General features: G+C 39.5%; 1 protein-coding gene across 3 annotated transcripts; it reads left to right on the forward strand.

The window, feature by feature from the left end:
• Nucleotides 1–319: 319 nt before the first annotated feature.
• LOC148301040 (uncharacterized) lies at nt 320–13,829 on the forward strand. Of its 3 annotated transcripts, none has more exons than XM_088273893.1 (12): nt 320–877; nt 1,677–1,782; nt 3,735–3,833; nt 5,214–5,312; nt 9,655–9,753; nt 10,722–10,796; nt 11,683–11,823; nt 11,908–12,054; nt 12,133–12,246; nt 13,300–13,398; nt 13,479–13,581; nt 13,687–13,829. In XM_088273893.1, the coding sequence occupies exons 2-11, from the start codon at nt 1,677–1,679 to the stop codon at nt 13,565–13,567; spliced, it is 1,068 nt and encodes a 355-aa protein (XP_088130019.1). In that variant the 5' UTR covers nt 320–877; the 3' UTR covers nt 13,568–13,581; nt 13,687–13,829. The 3 variants fall into 3 exon arrangements, with proteins under 3 accessions (XP_088130019.1, XP_088130018.1, XP_088130017.1); XM_088273892.1 differs by having other exon boundaries at nt 737–877; nt 13,297–13,398; nt 13,664–13,829; XM_088273891.1 differs by having other exon boundaries at nt 737–877; nt 13,297–13,398.
• The last annotated feature ends 4,670 nt before the right edge of the window (nt 13,830–18,499 follow it).

The raw sequence follows: 18,499 nt of genomic DNA on the forward strand, positions 1-18,499 counted from the left end.
CGGCTGAATGTCAAATCCACCCGCCGAAATATTTATCATTCATTTTTCAGGTTAAATGGTATTTATATTGAAATTCGTTGTATTACATATTTTCAAAATTATAATATTAATATTACAAAGAAGATATTTCACTATCTAAATTTATTAATTTCAGTGTAAACAAAAAAAGAAAGGTCACGGCTAAAACGCGACATTTATAAAAAGAGTTCAGGCGATTAATAATGGTTACTCAACTCAGCCTTACAATGGTAAATGGTAATGGTAACTTTTTGAAATTATTATTTCAAACTATGTATAAATATAAGGCTTTTCAACAAAAACAAAAACGATGGAATTTTCAAATTACTATATTATATTTAAAATTCTAGAAAATACAATATTTTTAAAGGGCAGAAGGAGTGCCCACCACTTTCTGAAGTTATGTTTCTTAACGGGGGTGCCGCCCCTTTGTGGGCGTTTTGGAAGTCTGGCTAGGCGTTTTTAATTTTTTTGCATTTGGGGGGTGCTGCAGAAGTTCAAGGGAGCGTTGTGTCAAGTAAGAAAAACTACACTTTCATACGCAAAATTTAACTTTAACTTTGGCATAATACTCGATGTTATCAAGTTCTTCATATACGGATTTCTATTTTTCCATCGATAATTGTCTATAACCATAGTTTGTCTACATTTATTTGAAATATTTGAACAACTTGTCGGTATCTCGTATTTTTCGTTCCCGTTTTGGTGTTTTTGTTAGTGTATTTGTGTGTCTCGTCATTTCTGGTCGTTTTTTGAACAATCTGACGTTTACGAGTCGACCCCCCCTGCTGTATTCTAGTATATAATCTCCGAGTGAACGCTTGTGTGTGACTTGGCCATTCAATATTCCCTTGTCAGGGTGAGTTTTTACTGTATTTATTTGTAAGATTTGTAACCGATCTAACTTACTAGACGCGTGTAAGGATTGAACGTTTTTATTGTTGCCTTTTTATTTGTCCAACTTTTGACGGTTCATTAATCCTTATTCCGCACGACCGTCCTGTTAGCGGCGCGTATGGTGATGGTGATGGTGATCACAATAAATATGAGCCCGAATCGGCCTCTAATATTTAGTCTAAGTTTGATTTATTGTTAACCTTCCGGAACACGCTCTACAAGTTGTAACAATACACCGTGAGACTGTGAGGCATTCATTGTGTAATAGACCTGCCATTCGCCTTAGAATTTAGTACATAAATATCCCATAGACTGATAACCGACATAATATTGATTCTGTAACAGGTGGAATTCCACTTGTAGCTACGTGCAAGTCATCTTGTGACCATGTTTAATTGGAGTCCTTATCAATCTATGGATAGATATACAAACCTGCCACCCACTGTAACACCAGGGACAGTTAAGGACAGTTATCTAGAAGCGATTCACGCCACTCGTTACGGTAGTCAAAAGTTGCAAGCTTACGCAATATCAACTTTGAATAATAAAGTTATTCGTTGCATCCAGTGCGTATTATTGACGCGAGTCCGCCTTCCATTCCTGACAATAGGACCTCAGCGTTCTGGAATTGGTCCCATAGCGCTCCCGTTGCGGACCAATACAGCTAATTGACCCGTTTCGTTTTTTTGTTACTTATGAATGTTGAATCTGATGATGGAATGGCTGTTTTTTATTATAATTTATTGGTTATATTTCTACAGATGTCCGGACAAGATTTACTGAAGGCAGCGAAAGGGGGATATGTGGCGAAGGTCAACACTCTCCTTAAACAACGTAATATAAACGTCAACTGGACAGATTGTGTAGGTAAGATATTCCAAGATTATTGAACTAGTGAACCGAGGAATGTAGCAATAATAGGTGATGTTAGTAAAGCGATATGATATACAAGTGGGAGAATATTACTGTATATATTCTACCTTTGCCAGCCAATGTCAAGTGGAAAGCCCCGTGAGTAGCCAGACTTCCATATGGAAGTCTGGGAACAAATAGATGGTCCGCTCTGTTAAGGCACCTATCCCTGCAAGCTAGTTTGGTTCCTCCACATTCCCGGATGATATATATTAGCCGTTCCTAACTTGCGTGCCTCGGACAGTGGTATTGGGAGGGCAGTTACTCGCCGCTAATAGCTTCTTCAATATTCCGTCTCCGTTGCGCAGTGGTTAGCGCGTTTGGTTACCGCGCTCCGGGTCCCCGGTCCGATGGCTAGAATACTGAATACCGTCGGCCTCGCTTCGTGTAAAGCTCAAATTGTAACAAAATTAACTAACTAACTAACCATCACGCCGCTTCCCCGCAGGGGTAGGCAGAGAGAATCGAACGCCAAACCACTCGGTCTTTGCAAACATTCTTTGCCTCTTCTACATTCATGCATCTCCTCATACATACCCGACGATTATTACGACTCCTGACCCGGCCGCTTTCAAGTATTTGACATACCTGATTGTGCCAAGTTTTCCTCGGTCGTCCTCTGCTTCTTTTTCCAACTACATTCGCCTTATAAATTTGTTTAACCGTTCTTTCTTCACTCATACGCTCCACATGTCCAAACCATCTCAACACACCTTTCTTAATTTTATCGATAATGCTTATCTCAGCCTTACATTCTTTCCTTATTTCATCATTCGAACATCTATCAAACATCGTTTTGCCACACATTCGTCTGAGCGATCGCATTTCGACTGCATTCAGTCTGCTTTCATCCTTCTTTTGCCAACTCCATGCTTCGCTTCCATACATAAGGGTTGGAACCAGAACTCCATTGTGTACTGCCAGTTTAGCTTCCGCTGATAGATTTTTATTTGCTAAAACTGATTTTAGTGCACCATTCACTCTGTTCCCAGCATTCACTCTCCTTTCTATGTCTTTATCAATCTTTCCATCCCTAGAAAACATACTACCCAAATATATGAAATCATCTACCTGTTCCTAAATCTCCCCATTTACCAATATTTCACACTCAGATCTACATTCATCTCTTTCAAAAACCATGATTTTGGATTTGCTAACATTCATCAATAAATCACTTTCCTTGCACACATTATACACTTTTGTCACCAACGTTTGCAGGTCTTCTTTGCTATCGGCAAGAAGAACAGCGTCGTCAGCATATAAAAGGCAACAAACGGTCAAATTATTCATTCTTGCTCCAATATTTAAACCTTTCAGCTCTCACATGCAGTTATCCATGTATAGATTAAACAGCCAAGGCGACATTACACATCCCTGTTTTACACCTTTAGAGATGTCAAACCAGGATGTTAACAAAATTAGGTAACATATAATAATTTTATGTAATAATAAATGTTTTTTTTTAATGTTTAAAATTGCTACAAATATTCCACCGTATATGTCATTGACTTAGAACAATAAACACAAATTAAACATTGTATTCCAGCAAGGTTTCTATTCGAAATTTACAAATCTTCTTGCTGACGAGGTAGAGAACTCATACAGAATAGAAAATGTCCTTATTATATTATAATTCAAATGTATTTTTTAAAAATGTTAAAGAAAAGAAGAATAAAAAACTAATGGATAATTATATTTCATAAAGTGATGTGAAAATAAGTATTTAGTTTTGCCCTTCAAGTGATTTCTCACAAAATCGGCGCAATATAAGTTATACAATAAATAAATAATTAAATGCAAGAAAGTAATTAAATGCTTGAAAGGTTACTGGGATAGGTAGTGGGGTCCTGCTACATGGCCTCGCGCTGGCCGTGCACCCTGTATATACAGTACATCCTCCGTTACAGGGGACACTGCACTACACCGTGCAGCATGGCAGGGCCACCTCCCGGTAGTACGGGCACTCCTGCAGGAGGGGGCTCCAGTAGATCTGCAAACTAAGCTCGGTAAGTGTAACTAGTAGTAGCAGTAGTAATATGGCCAACACACGCAATGTACATACAGGACACCATGGTATATAGGTTACATGAATCATCACTAACTAGCAGAAACGGAAATATACATTTATTTGCAAACGGCGCATAAAGACCTTTTATATATTAAATGTTAAATCAAGCACTGATTTTTTAATCTACTTAAGACTCAATTTTGTTTATCTTTATCATTATTTTTTTTTACTTTTTAGCCTTACTGCAAAAATTAAACTAAAAAACAAATTATCAACATTTCAAAGTCGATCCGGATACATATGATGATTTCCGATATGTTTAAAAGTTTGTATATACGGTAAAAACAATATTTGGGGCTTTTTTGCACTGCATAGCCAACCCCAAGGTAGACGACTCGCGGTCAGACCTCCATAGAGATGAATTAACAGCTGGAAATCGACTTCGCAGGAGGCTAATCCCTCTATAAAGAGGGGGGTATGAATGCACATACATAAAGTGATCACTTGAGTCAGCCAAATGCCAGGTCGTAAGCCCTGGGATGCTCAGATATACATCTTATTTGGAATAATTGATATCATGCATATGGTGAATAATCCAGTAACTGTCAGTTTCTAAATTATTTTAAAAATGTTGATAATGAAATAAATTAAACATTTTCTAGCATTAACTGTCTCCCATTCACCAATTCCAATTATGTATTAGCTAAAATAATAAAAAGGATATTTTCTGGGGTTTCTCCAGGACTCGGACCTCACATACTAATATAAGAGTTTCTGCTCAGTAAAAAAGGTTCTTCGTCTTACCAATAGATGTCACTAGTGAAAATTCTAGTCATTCTTGTACAATGTTTCAAAATTGGATCATTTATATAAGTTCCTAGAATTTCATTAGTGTGATTGTCAATCATGGGTAGAATTTGTGAATGTTACTCGCGAGTAAAGTGATCGCTTAAAACAAGCCTACGACGGTCGAAGGCCCCGTAAATGCCCAGACTTTCGTGTTCTTCTTCATCTATGTTGAGATGTAAACAATAGTATGATAAATAACTCCTATAATTGGAGATAATCTAGATTTGTGAACAAGTATTTGGACACACTCAAAATGTTGTTCACATTTAATTTTTTCAAAACGTAAAAAAAGTAATTGACAATCATGTTTTATAAAATGATCTGAAAAATAAGTCCAACTTCCCCTAGCCCTTCGAGTGATTTCTCTTGAAAACGGCGCTAGATGAATTGTCCAATAAATACATAATTAAAGGTAAACTATTGGTGACTATAACATACTGGGGAGGTTACTGGGATAGGTAGTGGGGTCCTGCTACATGGCCTCGCGCTGGCCGTGCACCCTGTATATACAGTACATCCTCCGTTACAGGGTTCACTGCACTACACTGTGCAGCATGGGGGGGCCACCTCCCGGTAGTACGGGCACTCCTGCAGGAGGGGGCTCCAGTAGATCTGCAAACTAAGCAAGGTAAGTGTAACTAGTAGTAGAAGTAGTAATATGACCAACACATTCAAAGAAAATATAGAGGACTTGGGATATAGATTTGGCATTAACAGGGTGCATAAGGCACCGCATCAAACTCTTTTATAACTATACAAAAGCGGGGTGATCAGATCGGTGGCAACCAGTTGACGTAGGTGAAGGAGCTTAGAAATGGAGGAAGAATAGAAGGTCTTGGAAGGGTTTTTGGATAGGTATTGAGGTCCCGCTACGCGGACTCTGTGACATGTGTGCGTATGTGTATGACACAAACCCGTGTATGTATTATCTCCCTCGTTTAGAATAACTAACTAACTAACCATCACGCCGCTTCCCCGCAGGGGTAGGCAGAGAGAATAGAGCGCCACACCACTCTGTCCTTGCAAACATTCTTCGCCTCTTCCACGTTCATGCATCTCCTCATACATACCCGCCGATTGTTACGACTCCTAACCTGACCACTTTCAAGTATTTGGCATACCTGATCGAGCCATGTTTTTCTCGGTCTTCCTCTGCTTCTTTTCCCACTAACATTCGCCTCATAAATTTGTTTTACCGTTCTTTCCTCACTCATTCGTTCTACATGTCCAAACCATCTCAACACACCTTTCTTAATTTTATCGATAATGCTTATCTCAGCTTTGCATTCCTTCTTTATTTCACTATTCGCACATCTATCATACATCGTTTTGTCGCACATTCTTCTGAGAGATCGCATTTCGACTGCATTCAGTCTACTTTCACCCTTTTGCCAACTCCATGTACCACTTCCATACATTAGAGTTGGAACCAGGACTCCGTTGTGAACTGCCAGTTTAGCTTCCGCTGATAGGTTTTTATTTGCTATAACTAATTTCAGTGCGCCATTCACTTTGTTCCCAGCATTCACTCTCCTTTCTATGTCTTTATCAATCTTTCCATCCCTAGAAAACATACTACCCAAATATACGAAATCATTTACCTGTGTCAAAATCTCTCCGTTTACCAATATTTCACACTCAGATCTACATTCTTCTCTTTCAAAAACCATAATTTGGGATTTGCTAACATTCATCAATAAATCACTTTCCTTGCACACATTATACACTTTTGTCACCAACGCCTGCAGGTCTTCTCTGCTATCGGCAAGAAGAACAGCGTCGTCAGCATACAAAAGGCCCCAGACAGTCAAATTATTCATTCTAGCTCCAACATTTAAATCTTTCAGTTCTTTCATGCAATTATCCATGTATAGGTTAAACAGCCACGGTGACATTACACATCCCAGTTTAACACCTTTACAGATGCTAAGCCAGGACGAAAATGAGCCATTTACCCTTATGCATGCAGTGCTGTCCTCGTACAAGGATGCAATGCCTTGGATAGGTTTACTGCTTACCCCATACTCAGATAACACCTTCCATAGCTTCGTTCTATCAACTCGGTCATACGCTTTCTGCAAATCCACAAAAGCACAGAAAAGCCTTTGGTTTTTGGCCAAAAACTTTTCCGTAATGTTGCGCAAGGCAAAAATTTGATCCGTACATCCTCTCCCATTCATAAATCCACTCTGGACATCCCACACTTTGTCCTTTGTTATGGTTCTCACTCTTTCAATAAGGATTCGACCGTACATCTTGCCAACAGCACTCAATAGACTGATTGCTCTATAGTTCCCACATTCCACCCTAGAACCTTTCCCCTTGTAGAGAGGCATTATAACTGCCCTTCTCCAATCCACGGCAGTACAACTCTCCTCCAGACAACGGTTAAAGAGCCTATGCAACCATGTGAGAACTATTTCGCCACCATTAAATCGAATCCTAGAGCCTCTCCATTTTTCAAGGACTTAGTGGCATTCTTAATTTCTCCCATACTTATCTCTCTTGAAACATCATTCACACATATTGGAGGAAACGTACTTACGTCACTAACGTTTTTAATCGTATGTGTTTCATACTTCTCCTCGAAATACTCTTTCCATCTCTCTTTTATATCTTTTTCACTCGTCACCATTTTTCCGTCTTTCGCTGCAATCGATTTTGTACATCCATTCAAGCTTAGACTTCTTTCCAGAAATTGTTTAAATTTTCTTGGAAATTTTTTGTCATTTTTACTCCTTCTTCCTTCCTCAACATACGTTTTCTTCACTCACCCCTTGCTTAACTTTCATTTTACATTCCTTGTACACTTTTTTAACCGATTCATACTCAGCGGAACTTTTATTTTATTTAACCACGCATTCTTCTTCTCTTTCACTAAATCTTTGATATCATCATCCCACCACGCATCGCCTTTTTTCCTTCCTTGTACCGCTGTACCACACACTACCTTTCAGATGTTCCCACATTTCATTTATACTAAGTTCATTTACATCTTCCGCAATCAACCTGTTGCATACGTCTGTTTCAAACTTAACTCTTATGTCATCATTCTGTAGTTTTTCTACTTACTTACTTACTCTAGAGGGAGCCGCCACCTTGTTCGCTTTGGCCCTCCACCCTTGGACCAGGATCACTCTTGAAACCACCAAAAAGTGATCTGTTTCCATTTCGGCCCCCCTGAACACTCTTGTGTCTACTGTGGCGGATCTCAACCTACAGTCAATGACGACATAATCGATAATAGACCTTTCATCACATCTCTCCCAAGTATATTGATGGATTCCCTTGTGTGCAAAAAAAGTATTTGACACAAAGAGATTCCATTCCAGACACACCTCTAGCAATCTCTTCCCATTATCGTTCACTCTCGCATCTCCATACAAACCGAGCGCTGATTCAAAACCGTCTCTCCTTGTACCAACCCAGCCATTCAAATCACCGGCCAGAATTATCTTTTCATTATTCATTTTTCCATTCATCACACTCTCATTACATTCAACCGAAACTCATCCTTCTCAGACTCGCTGTCGGAGTTAACGGGAGCATATCCTATTAAAACAAGTAGTTTTGTTAGCCCGACTTTGAATCTGACAAACACGAGTCTTGCGTTGACGAACACATACTCTCATACATTCTGCCATCCTGGGTGATAGAAACGCGGCGACGCCCCGACAAGTGCCGTCGCGCTCCATCGATCCATTACCTTTTTTCCAGCTTTCAGTCACACATAAATCCAAACACTTACTTTCCATCACATCACACAGTTCATTCATCTTATCATCCATACGTCCTCTTACATTTCACGTCGCAATCCTGTATTCGTGCGCTATCGGGAAACGCGGCCAACTGGGTGGCGAACCTCAGCGTGGCCATTTACAGGCATTTTCCCGCATTCGTCCACAAACCTAGTTCACTATTATAAATTACATAGTTAAGTAATTATGTCACAGCGCAACACCACTGGGTAATACCCTGTCACAGGGGTCACACCGAAGAACAAATCACTTATGATAATGGTACTTATGGTAATGATAGGTAAAACCCAAACTTATCGTATCGGCACTTAACGCGGGTGAAAACCCGGAGCGTATCGGCACACGACTGTCCCGTTCGGCGGTCGGTGAGGTACTCTCACATAAAATCTCTCCTTTAGAATAACTTGCATAAACAATATTCCGGCAGGGTTTGGTTTTGACATTTCCAAATGGACTTGCTGACGAGGTAGAGAACTTATGCATAATAGAAGATCTTATTATTATAATTTATTTCTTCTTTTATTGAACTTCCTTTGTACAAAACGTGCGAACGTCGCGGCGTACACGCGATACGAGTGAAACATAATAAATAAATAATTAGAGAAATTCCTTGCGAGGACGGAGAGAGGGAGAGAGATCTCAAAATAGCATCCTTAAAGAAATACATGGATACAAAATTATATATATATTTATATCGAATATTTCCACGGCCATGGATTGGTGCTTCAATTGTGGTGATACTGATAGCAATGGTTTGGGATAACAAAGTATGGGATGGCTTATACGCCGGTGAGTCCATACTCTGCAGATGACGAGAACACATTGCACCTATTGCAGTACCGGAGTTAGCTCAGCTGTTCATATATAGCGGCTGACGTGTACATCTACATAGCATGCACGACATTACCTTCTTCTACTGATTTGTATCCTTGTGTATACATCATTCTCTTTTGCTCCACTCCACATCGGAATGTATAGCTCTCTTTCTCTTTCTCTCTACGTTGCATCATTCTTCTCTCTCATGTTACAAAATGTGCCCAACAAACGTGACGCGTCCTTGAGTTTCACATAAAAAACAAAATAAATGCAACAACTATAAACCATTGGTGACTATAACATACTGGGGAGGTTACTGGGATAGGTATTGGGGTCCTGCTACATGGCCTCGCGCTGGCCGTACACCCTGTATATACAGTACATCCTCCGTTACAGGGCTCTCGGCACTACACTATGCAGCACTGAAGGACCACCTCCCGGTAGTACGGGCACTCCTGCAGGCAGGGGCTGCAGTAGATCTGCAAGATATTGATGGTAAGTGTAACTAGTAGTAGCAGTAGTAATATGGCCAACACACGCAATGTACATACAGGACACCATGGTATATAGGTTACATGAATCATCACTAACTAGCAGAAACGGAAATATACATTTATTTGCAAACGGTGCATAAAGACCTTTATGCGCGCCAGCAATTACAACTGATATAAATATGTATTTTTAAAAGTATATTTTGAATATTAAAAGCATTGTTAACTTTGTGGTATGGTAATATAACACTCTCCTTATCATTCATCATTCGCTTTGTGTAATACCACTTAAATGCTCTACTTCATGACCTCACGATTCAGTTGACCTGATGATGAAATGGTTATTCCTAAACCGGTAGTCACGGAGGAGAGTTGTATAGTTTATTCATGCATAATGTTTTGTTAACATTTGTTTATAGATATACTATTTAAAACCTTAGCAATTCTAACATAGACACTAAATACATGATAGATCAGACTCACTGTGCCGTCGCTCTGGGCGCTCAATTACAGGACTTGTGAGCTGTCATGGGCTGGTTGAGTGATCGCCGTGCACACGTGCAACATTCGCCAATTCTACCCACGATTAACCTATTGACTACGGGTTGCACGCATTGGTGCGTTTCAGTAGGTACCTTCAACTTCACACACAAAAAACACGCTTCGCTGTGTAGCGGATAGGTGTGAATATAGTGAAAACATTCACGGATGGGAACATTGGTACACGAGTATAATAAATCCAACATAAAAATCCAGTTTCCGGTAAGCGCTGGTTCAAAATGCCCGAATAATGCACATTGTTCATATTACCCCCATTATGTTATGTATGTACTTACACGATTCAATGTCTGCCAGTGAACAAGTCATTTCTGTCTTTCTACCTTCATTCCGCACCAAGATGCCGAGGGTATCCAGGCTTAATGTACAAGCTCCGCTCTTGTGAAACTATTTTATAATTTTCAATGTTTTTAGGTGAAACACCACTCGACTGCGCTAAAAGACGTGGTCACGAGGAAGTAGTAGCTTGTCTGGAGTTGGAAATAGGCAGTAAGTATAAGCCAGTAAATGTATTCACAACCAGTGGAATGTAAACGTTTCCTACTAACCATACACTTTCACATAAGTATACCCACAACAAGGACCTACTTGAATCTAGACTAATATATTTACTAGTAGATGTGTGCACGCTACAAAATAAAACATAAGAAGTAAATACCGTTCCCGAAAATGAGGCGACGTTTTACAGGAAATAAGTTGAGAACTCTTCCTAATATCTGCTGGACTGAACGTGTTATGGATATACCTAATGTTGTATCGTGTCATTTTAAAGTGATGAATATAAAGCATGTTGGTGTTGGCACTCCCTCGGTGAGTAGCTAGGTTTGTGTCTACCGCCTCTCTATACACCACCAGCATAGCACTATTCACCCGCTAACACTGCGCAATATACTAATCACACGCGTTCTCGGTCTGCCCTCACTCTAGTCCTTCTAACGATACTAGCATGCAGGTCTAAATGACCAATCACAGAGCATGTTATACTAACAATGTTAATATTGCCTTTCCAGACATGCAGTGTGAAGTCTGTTAATAGGAGACCGTAAAGTAGAGACCTAGTCCGACTGCCTTTATCATTATTTTATTTGTAATTTTTCCTTTACATCATCACACTATTTTATAAATATTTAGGCACATCCTGTGCGTGGGTATAAAATATAGTGCAATGTACTTTATGGTTTGAAGCTAATTGTAATCACATTAAACTGGAAAAATAGGTGATTTAATAAGATGAGGAGTAAGAAATATGACGTATTAAGTATTTTCCATATGTTTCTTGTCCTTCCTCTCTCCCTTCCCTACAGACTGCTCCCGACCTGCGGACAGGAGGCTCGGCTGGCGATCCCACTATACCGACTTACTATTTGTTCCTCAGAACGGACGGTGTTGCAACACACTGCACCATTGGAGCCGAAAGTTAAGGAGCCGGAGGACGCCCTGACTGCCCTTACTCTGTCCCTGGAAAGGGTGCAAGCTGAACACGCCGAAACCCTGCAGCAACACCGCCAAGATACGGGTACTGATTCAGAATCACACACACCAAGACAGCTTTCCAACCCGCAGACGAGAGATGACAAGTGACTTACTGTTTGATCCTCAGAACGCAAGACGGCCGAGTTGGAGCAGAAAGTTAAGGCGCTGGAGGACGCCCTGACTGCCCGAGCCGCTCCTAGCAGCTCCGCTCTGTCCCTGGAAAGGGTGCAAGCTGAACACGCCGAAACCCTGCAGCAACTCCGCCAAGACACGGGTACTTTGATATTCAGAATATTCATAAATAAGAGATGACAAGTGATCCCACTTTACCGACTTACTATTTGATCCTCAGAACGCAACATGGCCGAGTTGGAGCAGAAAGTTAAGGAGCTGGAGGACGCCCAGACTGCCCGAGCCGGCCCCGCCCCGTCCCTGGAAACTCTGCAGCAACACCGCCAGGACACGGGTACTGAGTCTTGTTGTTAAGTGCGAGATACTAAATGGACATTTTTACAAACACGATGGACAAATATTACGCTCTACATTGGATTTGCAAACAAGGAACATTAGGATCATTTGATATTGATAAATACATTTATAGAAAAGAGAGTGAATGGTGCGCTGAATTCAGTTGCAGCAAATAAAACCCCATCAGGGAAAGCTAAGCAGCACTGTCCCGGTAATGTATGGATGTGGAGCATAGAAGGATGAGAGTAGACTGAATGCAGTCGGAATGAATCTCTCGGTAGATGTTCCGATGGTGATACGAGGAGTGGGGGCAAGGCTGAGATAAGCATTATCCAGCTAACTAAGGAAGGTGGGTGGAGATGGTTTGGGCATGTGACCTTCACCATTCTACCCACGATTGAGAACCCTATTACTCGGATTCAGAGAGTTGTATATACGAGGGGAGGTCAAAAAGTTCGCGGAATGACAGGGAAGGATAACGAAATGAAGCATTTAGTCATTCCAAGGTGTTGATGTAGCATGTTTAAAATGGTTGTTTCTGACACTCCAACTAATGCCGCAAGCTGTGTTTTCTTTAGCCAGGCATCTTCTAATACAACTTTTTCGATTATTTCTGGCGTGGTAGCCTCAATCGGCCGTCCAGGTCGGGGGTCGTCTTCAATGGAGTCCCTCCCTCGTTTGAAAAGGGCGTGCCATTTATAAATCATGGTTTCCCAGGAGCGGAGTCCCCATAAACAGCCAACATCTCTCAAAAAATGGTTTGAGGTGTCTTTCCTTGTTTGGTGAGAATCTTAATGACGGCGCGATATTCAATTTTCTCCATAGTGGCTAGTTTCTTCCCGATTGACTTGTTTACTCGTTGATAACTCAAAAGCTAATGACCGGATTAGGCTGAAACTTGGTATATATACTAACAATGAGTCACTCAATTAGCGCCTACCTGGATGAGTAACTCACCCTCGCCAACCCCGCCATTCCGCGAACTTTTTGACCCCCCCTCGTGAGGATGGTTTGGGCTCTAGTGGGGTTGAATATGTATTCTCTGTAGCAGGTATTTCTCCGCTGATGGTGGCTGCCGAGGAGGGAAACTCGGAGGCAGTCGACGTACTACTGGCAGCGGGAGCTGCGGTCGGCCGATCGGATAGCAAAGGTAACCCATCCTCTCCTTGGCCGATTACAGATCTAACTACTCGCACGTCTGACTGCACTGATGTATGTCCTCGGTCGCAGGTCGGACAGCCCTGGTGTATGCGCTGCGAGGGGGTCACCTGGACGTGGTGAAGGCCCTGATAGCGGCAGGAGCGGATGCCAATCTGTGACCTCAATTAGCAAAGTAACTTTACTTTCTAGAAAGTCTACTCGTAATCGGGTTAGTACTTGAATACGCATATGACATGAAATGTATTTACATTCAGCGCAAATGTTTGTCTGTTTTCAGGAAATCCACTTGCCGGACTCGCGTTCTTCTCGTGTCAAACTGATCCACCCGATCCACGCCTCGCCTCGGTTGGCGACATATACCATAGTGTACATGCTTTTATATTGTAAATAATAAATAAATACATATATGTAAACAGGGAACTCTACTTATTCTCAATGAAAGCATCAAGCACCCATCTGCCATCTGCAACACGAGTACCCACTCCTGTAAACACGCTGGCCACATAGGCGCTCGCGTACCTGCTGTGGGGGGTTACTACCTGCTATGCACCTACCGTGGCTGTATATTCTATATTTCATTTATTTCATCATAATAAAACCCTTATCCGCACCCCAATGGTGCATAGGGCACTGCGTCATATAAACGCAGTGTTATCTTGATGTTTACACATGAAGGAAAGGTGATCAGCCCTCCGCTTCAGGTACCAGTCCAGGGTAATATTGATAAATATTACAGTGAAAAAATCACTCATATTTATTTTACCCCCCCTGGGAATCGAACCTGAGACCTCCACAACGGTAGCCGAGCGTGCTGACCATTACACTACGGAGGCGGAAGCTTCGCCCTTAAATCTGGATTATCTCCAATTACAGGAGTTATTTTCATATTATTTTTTGACATCTCATCAAAGATGAAGAATATGGGAGTCTGGGCATTTACGGGGCTGACGACCGTCATAGGCTGGTTTAAGTGATCACTTTACACACGTGTAACATTCACCAATTCTACCCATTATTGACAACCACACACTTAGCTTATATTATATTTAATACAAAATCTTCTCACAGTAAACAAAGGATTTCTTTTTACATTCTTTCAGACTCCTTTCATTCTTCATGCATTTTCAAACCCTCGTACAATAGACAATTTTGCGACTGTCTTATTTTAACCTTATTTCTAGTACTATGTTCAGGAAAATTTTTGTTTAAAATTATTTTCTCCTTAAAATTATTTTCTCCTTAAAATATTTGGGTAATTTATCATTAAATTTTTTATGTATAAAGATAAGCATATTATATATATATATATATATATATATATATATATATATATATATATATATATATATATATATATATATATATATATATATATATATATATATATATATATCGCTCACTCCTTTCAAGGACGTCGTAAATCAAAAATTGTCAATTTTCAGTTGTGCATGCTTTCGGAATGCCCAGAAAATGTACTATATCCCAGAAAAAGAGGCATATTTTTAACTCAATATTTACCCGCTACAGGGCAGAAAATGTTGTTTTTACATTTTGAAGAAAAGGTATTGTTTAATTGAGAGATTAATTTATAGAAGGATGAAAGTAGACTGAATGCAGTCGAAATGCGATCTCTCAGAAGAATGTGCGACAAAACGATGTATGATAGATGTACGAATAGTGAAATAAGGAAGGAATGCAAAGCTGAGATAAGCATTATCGATTAAATTAAGAAAGGTGTGTTGAGATGGTTTGGACATGTGGAACGAACGAGTGAGGAAAGAACGGTAAAACAAATTTATGAGGCGAATGTTATTGGGAAAAGAAGCAGAGGATGACTGAGAAAAACATGGCACGATCAGGTATGCCAAATACTTGAAAGTGGTCAGGTTAGGAGTCGTAACAATCGGCGGGTATGTATGAGGAGATGCATGAACGTGGAAGAGGCGAAGAATGTTTGCAAGGACAGAGTGGTGTGGCGCTCTATTCTCTCTGCCTACCCCTGCGGAGAAGCGGCGTGATGGTTAGTTAGTTAAATATATAAATATATGTATAAATATATATATATATATATATATATATATATTCTACATTTTAACGGTGTTATAAACCAAACATATTGCCATTGATAGGCCTTTCAAATGAATATCTAAGATTGAAATGAATGCGTAAATATGTTATGGAGGAATAGCTAAAATCTTAGCCGAGTCTTTATTATATTTATAGAAATATTATGGTTATTAGAAGCAATGTGTACTAGACACACAACACCGGGAAGGGAGGGATAAAGACTGTTTTTCTAAACAATGTGTTTTGGGTTGTTTGATTTTTCAGTGTTTTTGATGTGTTTGATCTTGTGGTTCCGTGTGTGTATTCGCATAGTGTGCTGCTGATTTTGCTGGGACGTTTTCACCAACTCCCCTCTTTTTACATCTTTTTCAATGAAACACATAATTTTTAAGTAGTTTCTTTATTAAGTACATAACAATTGTTTGTTGTATTAAAGACCTTATTTCGTAAAGACATTGATAAATATTTTTTGAAAGCAACTTAGTCTAACTTATTTATCGTAACTGCAGACAGTTGGTGGAATTCCATATTGAATTGTCGGGTAATATATCCCAAAGTAAAGGCTTCGCCTTTACTTAGCTTACAACATTTTGAGTGTGTCCAAATACTTGTTCATAAAATCTGGATTATCTCCAAGTACAGGAGTTATTTTCATATTATTTTTTGACAACTCATCAAAGATGAAGAAGAATACGGGAGTCTGGGCATTTACGGGGCTGACGACCGTCATAGGCTGGTTTAAGTGATCACTTTACACACGTGTAACATTCACCAATTCTACCCATTATTGACAACCACACACTTAGCTTATATTACATTTAACACAAAATCTTCTCACAGTAAACAAAGGATTTCTTTTTACATTCTTTCAGACTCCTTTCATTCTTCATGCATTTTCAAACCCTCGTACATTAGACAATTTTGCGACTGTCTTATTTTAACCTTATTTCTAGTACTATGTTCAGGAAAATTTTTGTTTAAAATTATTTTCTCCTTAAAATAATTGGGTAATTTATCATTAAATTTTTTATGTATAAAGATAAGCATATTATATATATATATATGTAATAAAATACCTAGGTACCTACCTATACATTTTATTAAGTACTTACAAAAAGTACCTACATAAAACAGTTCTACCACCAGATGCCGCACGCGTCGCTCAGAATAAAACAAAAGACCTCCGATAATATTATTAACTGTCAGAATCAGATAGATAGATAGATAGATAGATATAAAGTTATTATAAAGATAAATTAAGAATAAACTTTAATTACAAAGCAACACATTGTTTATTTTATTATTATACACCCACTTTACATATTATTTACACTTAATTTTCAAAAGGAAAATATTACCACGTTATAAAACGACAATTTTGTTAATTGGAAATGGATTATGAAACATTAGATGTATTAAAACAATTACTACAATATTATTACGTGGCTTGGGTATAGGTAATAATAACTCGTAATTAGGATGCAATCGGTTTATTCAACAGGTCGCCATGACAGTACAATGACAAGTGTGTGCAGTCTACCCTGCCTCAATCTCATAAGGGATAACGTAAACATTCCCCGCGTACACCCCGCCCTGCCCCTAGCGGGCTCTTGGGGTCATAGTTCATCTTGCTACAAATATTACGCCGTAACATTCTCCCAACCTGGAACTGTGTTGGGTCCTCCCAACACTCCACCATAATCCTTTATTTATTTATTTTTTAAATCCTGAAACAGACAAACATTAGCTCTACCGGTATGAGTATACCGGAGTACAAAGTCCATCAGCTCTACGTCTGAATCCATCAGTATACAGGAATACAAAATCACATCCTCTCTATCAGAATCATTATATATACGGGAATACAATAAAAAGGATAAAACAAACTACTTATATCCATTACACATCATACTTAAAAGAACACCTTATACCCATTATGTTCATAATTTTTACTGGTTTATGTTGTACCTAAACTTCCCATATAGTATGTGAACTAGTATCCACCAAATATATCCCAATAGCTGTTACACCCCTTATACAGTAATCATTCTCAGGTTCTTATATAAAGTCCAACTCGGTAGATGAGTTAAGACTCACTGTACTTGTACCCATACAGCTGCTTCTACAGCACTAACTTTCCCATAGGTCTACCAAATCATCTCAATCTACTTCACTTCCATCCATGGGTGTCTGACTCACTCGAGTCCTTTGGATCTCCCTTACAACGCATCAAAGCATCAACTACCCCTATTGCACTGAACTTTTTATAACCTGGCATACATTTGATACATCTGAAAGTATACCGGTCAATGTCGGCAAACACTTTAGCAACCATATACGGCCCACTTTACAACTGATCTATCTGATGATTGATCCCTGATCCCTCCTTTGTAATTTATTACTTCCATAAAACAAGATCTCCCTTCTTATGCATTTACGCTGCTAATTATACTATGCCTTCCTACGCTAGCTACTATCTCTATTTTACTCTGAGCCTCTTTCTCCCTAGTTTTTAGTTGTTACGCCCTATTAACAGGTTCAATATCTTCCACTTCACCTCTTAAATCACCCAAAATACTACTTTCATGTCCAAACACTAAATGATAAGGAGTGAACTTAGTACTGACGTTTACAGTATTATTTACGACTCAAACAAATTCTGGCAAACCTTAAACACCCTTAGCAAATGCACAACGAATGCGCTGACACATTTTTTCTATTAAAGCGAGTCATCTTTGGAAACCAAAATTCGCTTGAAATTAGCTTCTCACATCTGCCTTAGCCCGGATGTCCAATATAATCATTATAAATCATTAAAATATTTGTATCTAACCGTTCTGGATTACGGCTCAATGCGTTTACATGTTTACACTTCAATGCGGTGAGCAAAAACCGATGTATGAACCCGAGACGTATCACGATTCAACAAATGTAAGCCTCACATTTGAAACCCGTATGTTCTACGCCCCAACGGTAAGTTCAATATACTGGAGAAATGAAAAAGTACCACAAATTGAGAACTA

This window comes from Brachycentrus maculatus, unplaced genomic scaffold (genome assembly GCF_059751285.1).
Source record: "Brachycentrus maculatus isolate JH-2025_06_01 unplaced genomic scaffold, ASM5975128v1 h1tg000618l, whole genome shotgun sequence".
Taxonomy (NCBI): domain Eukaryota; kingdom Metazoa; phylum Arthropoda; class Insecta; order Trichoptera; family Brachycentridae; genus Brachycentrus; species Brachycentrus maculatus.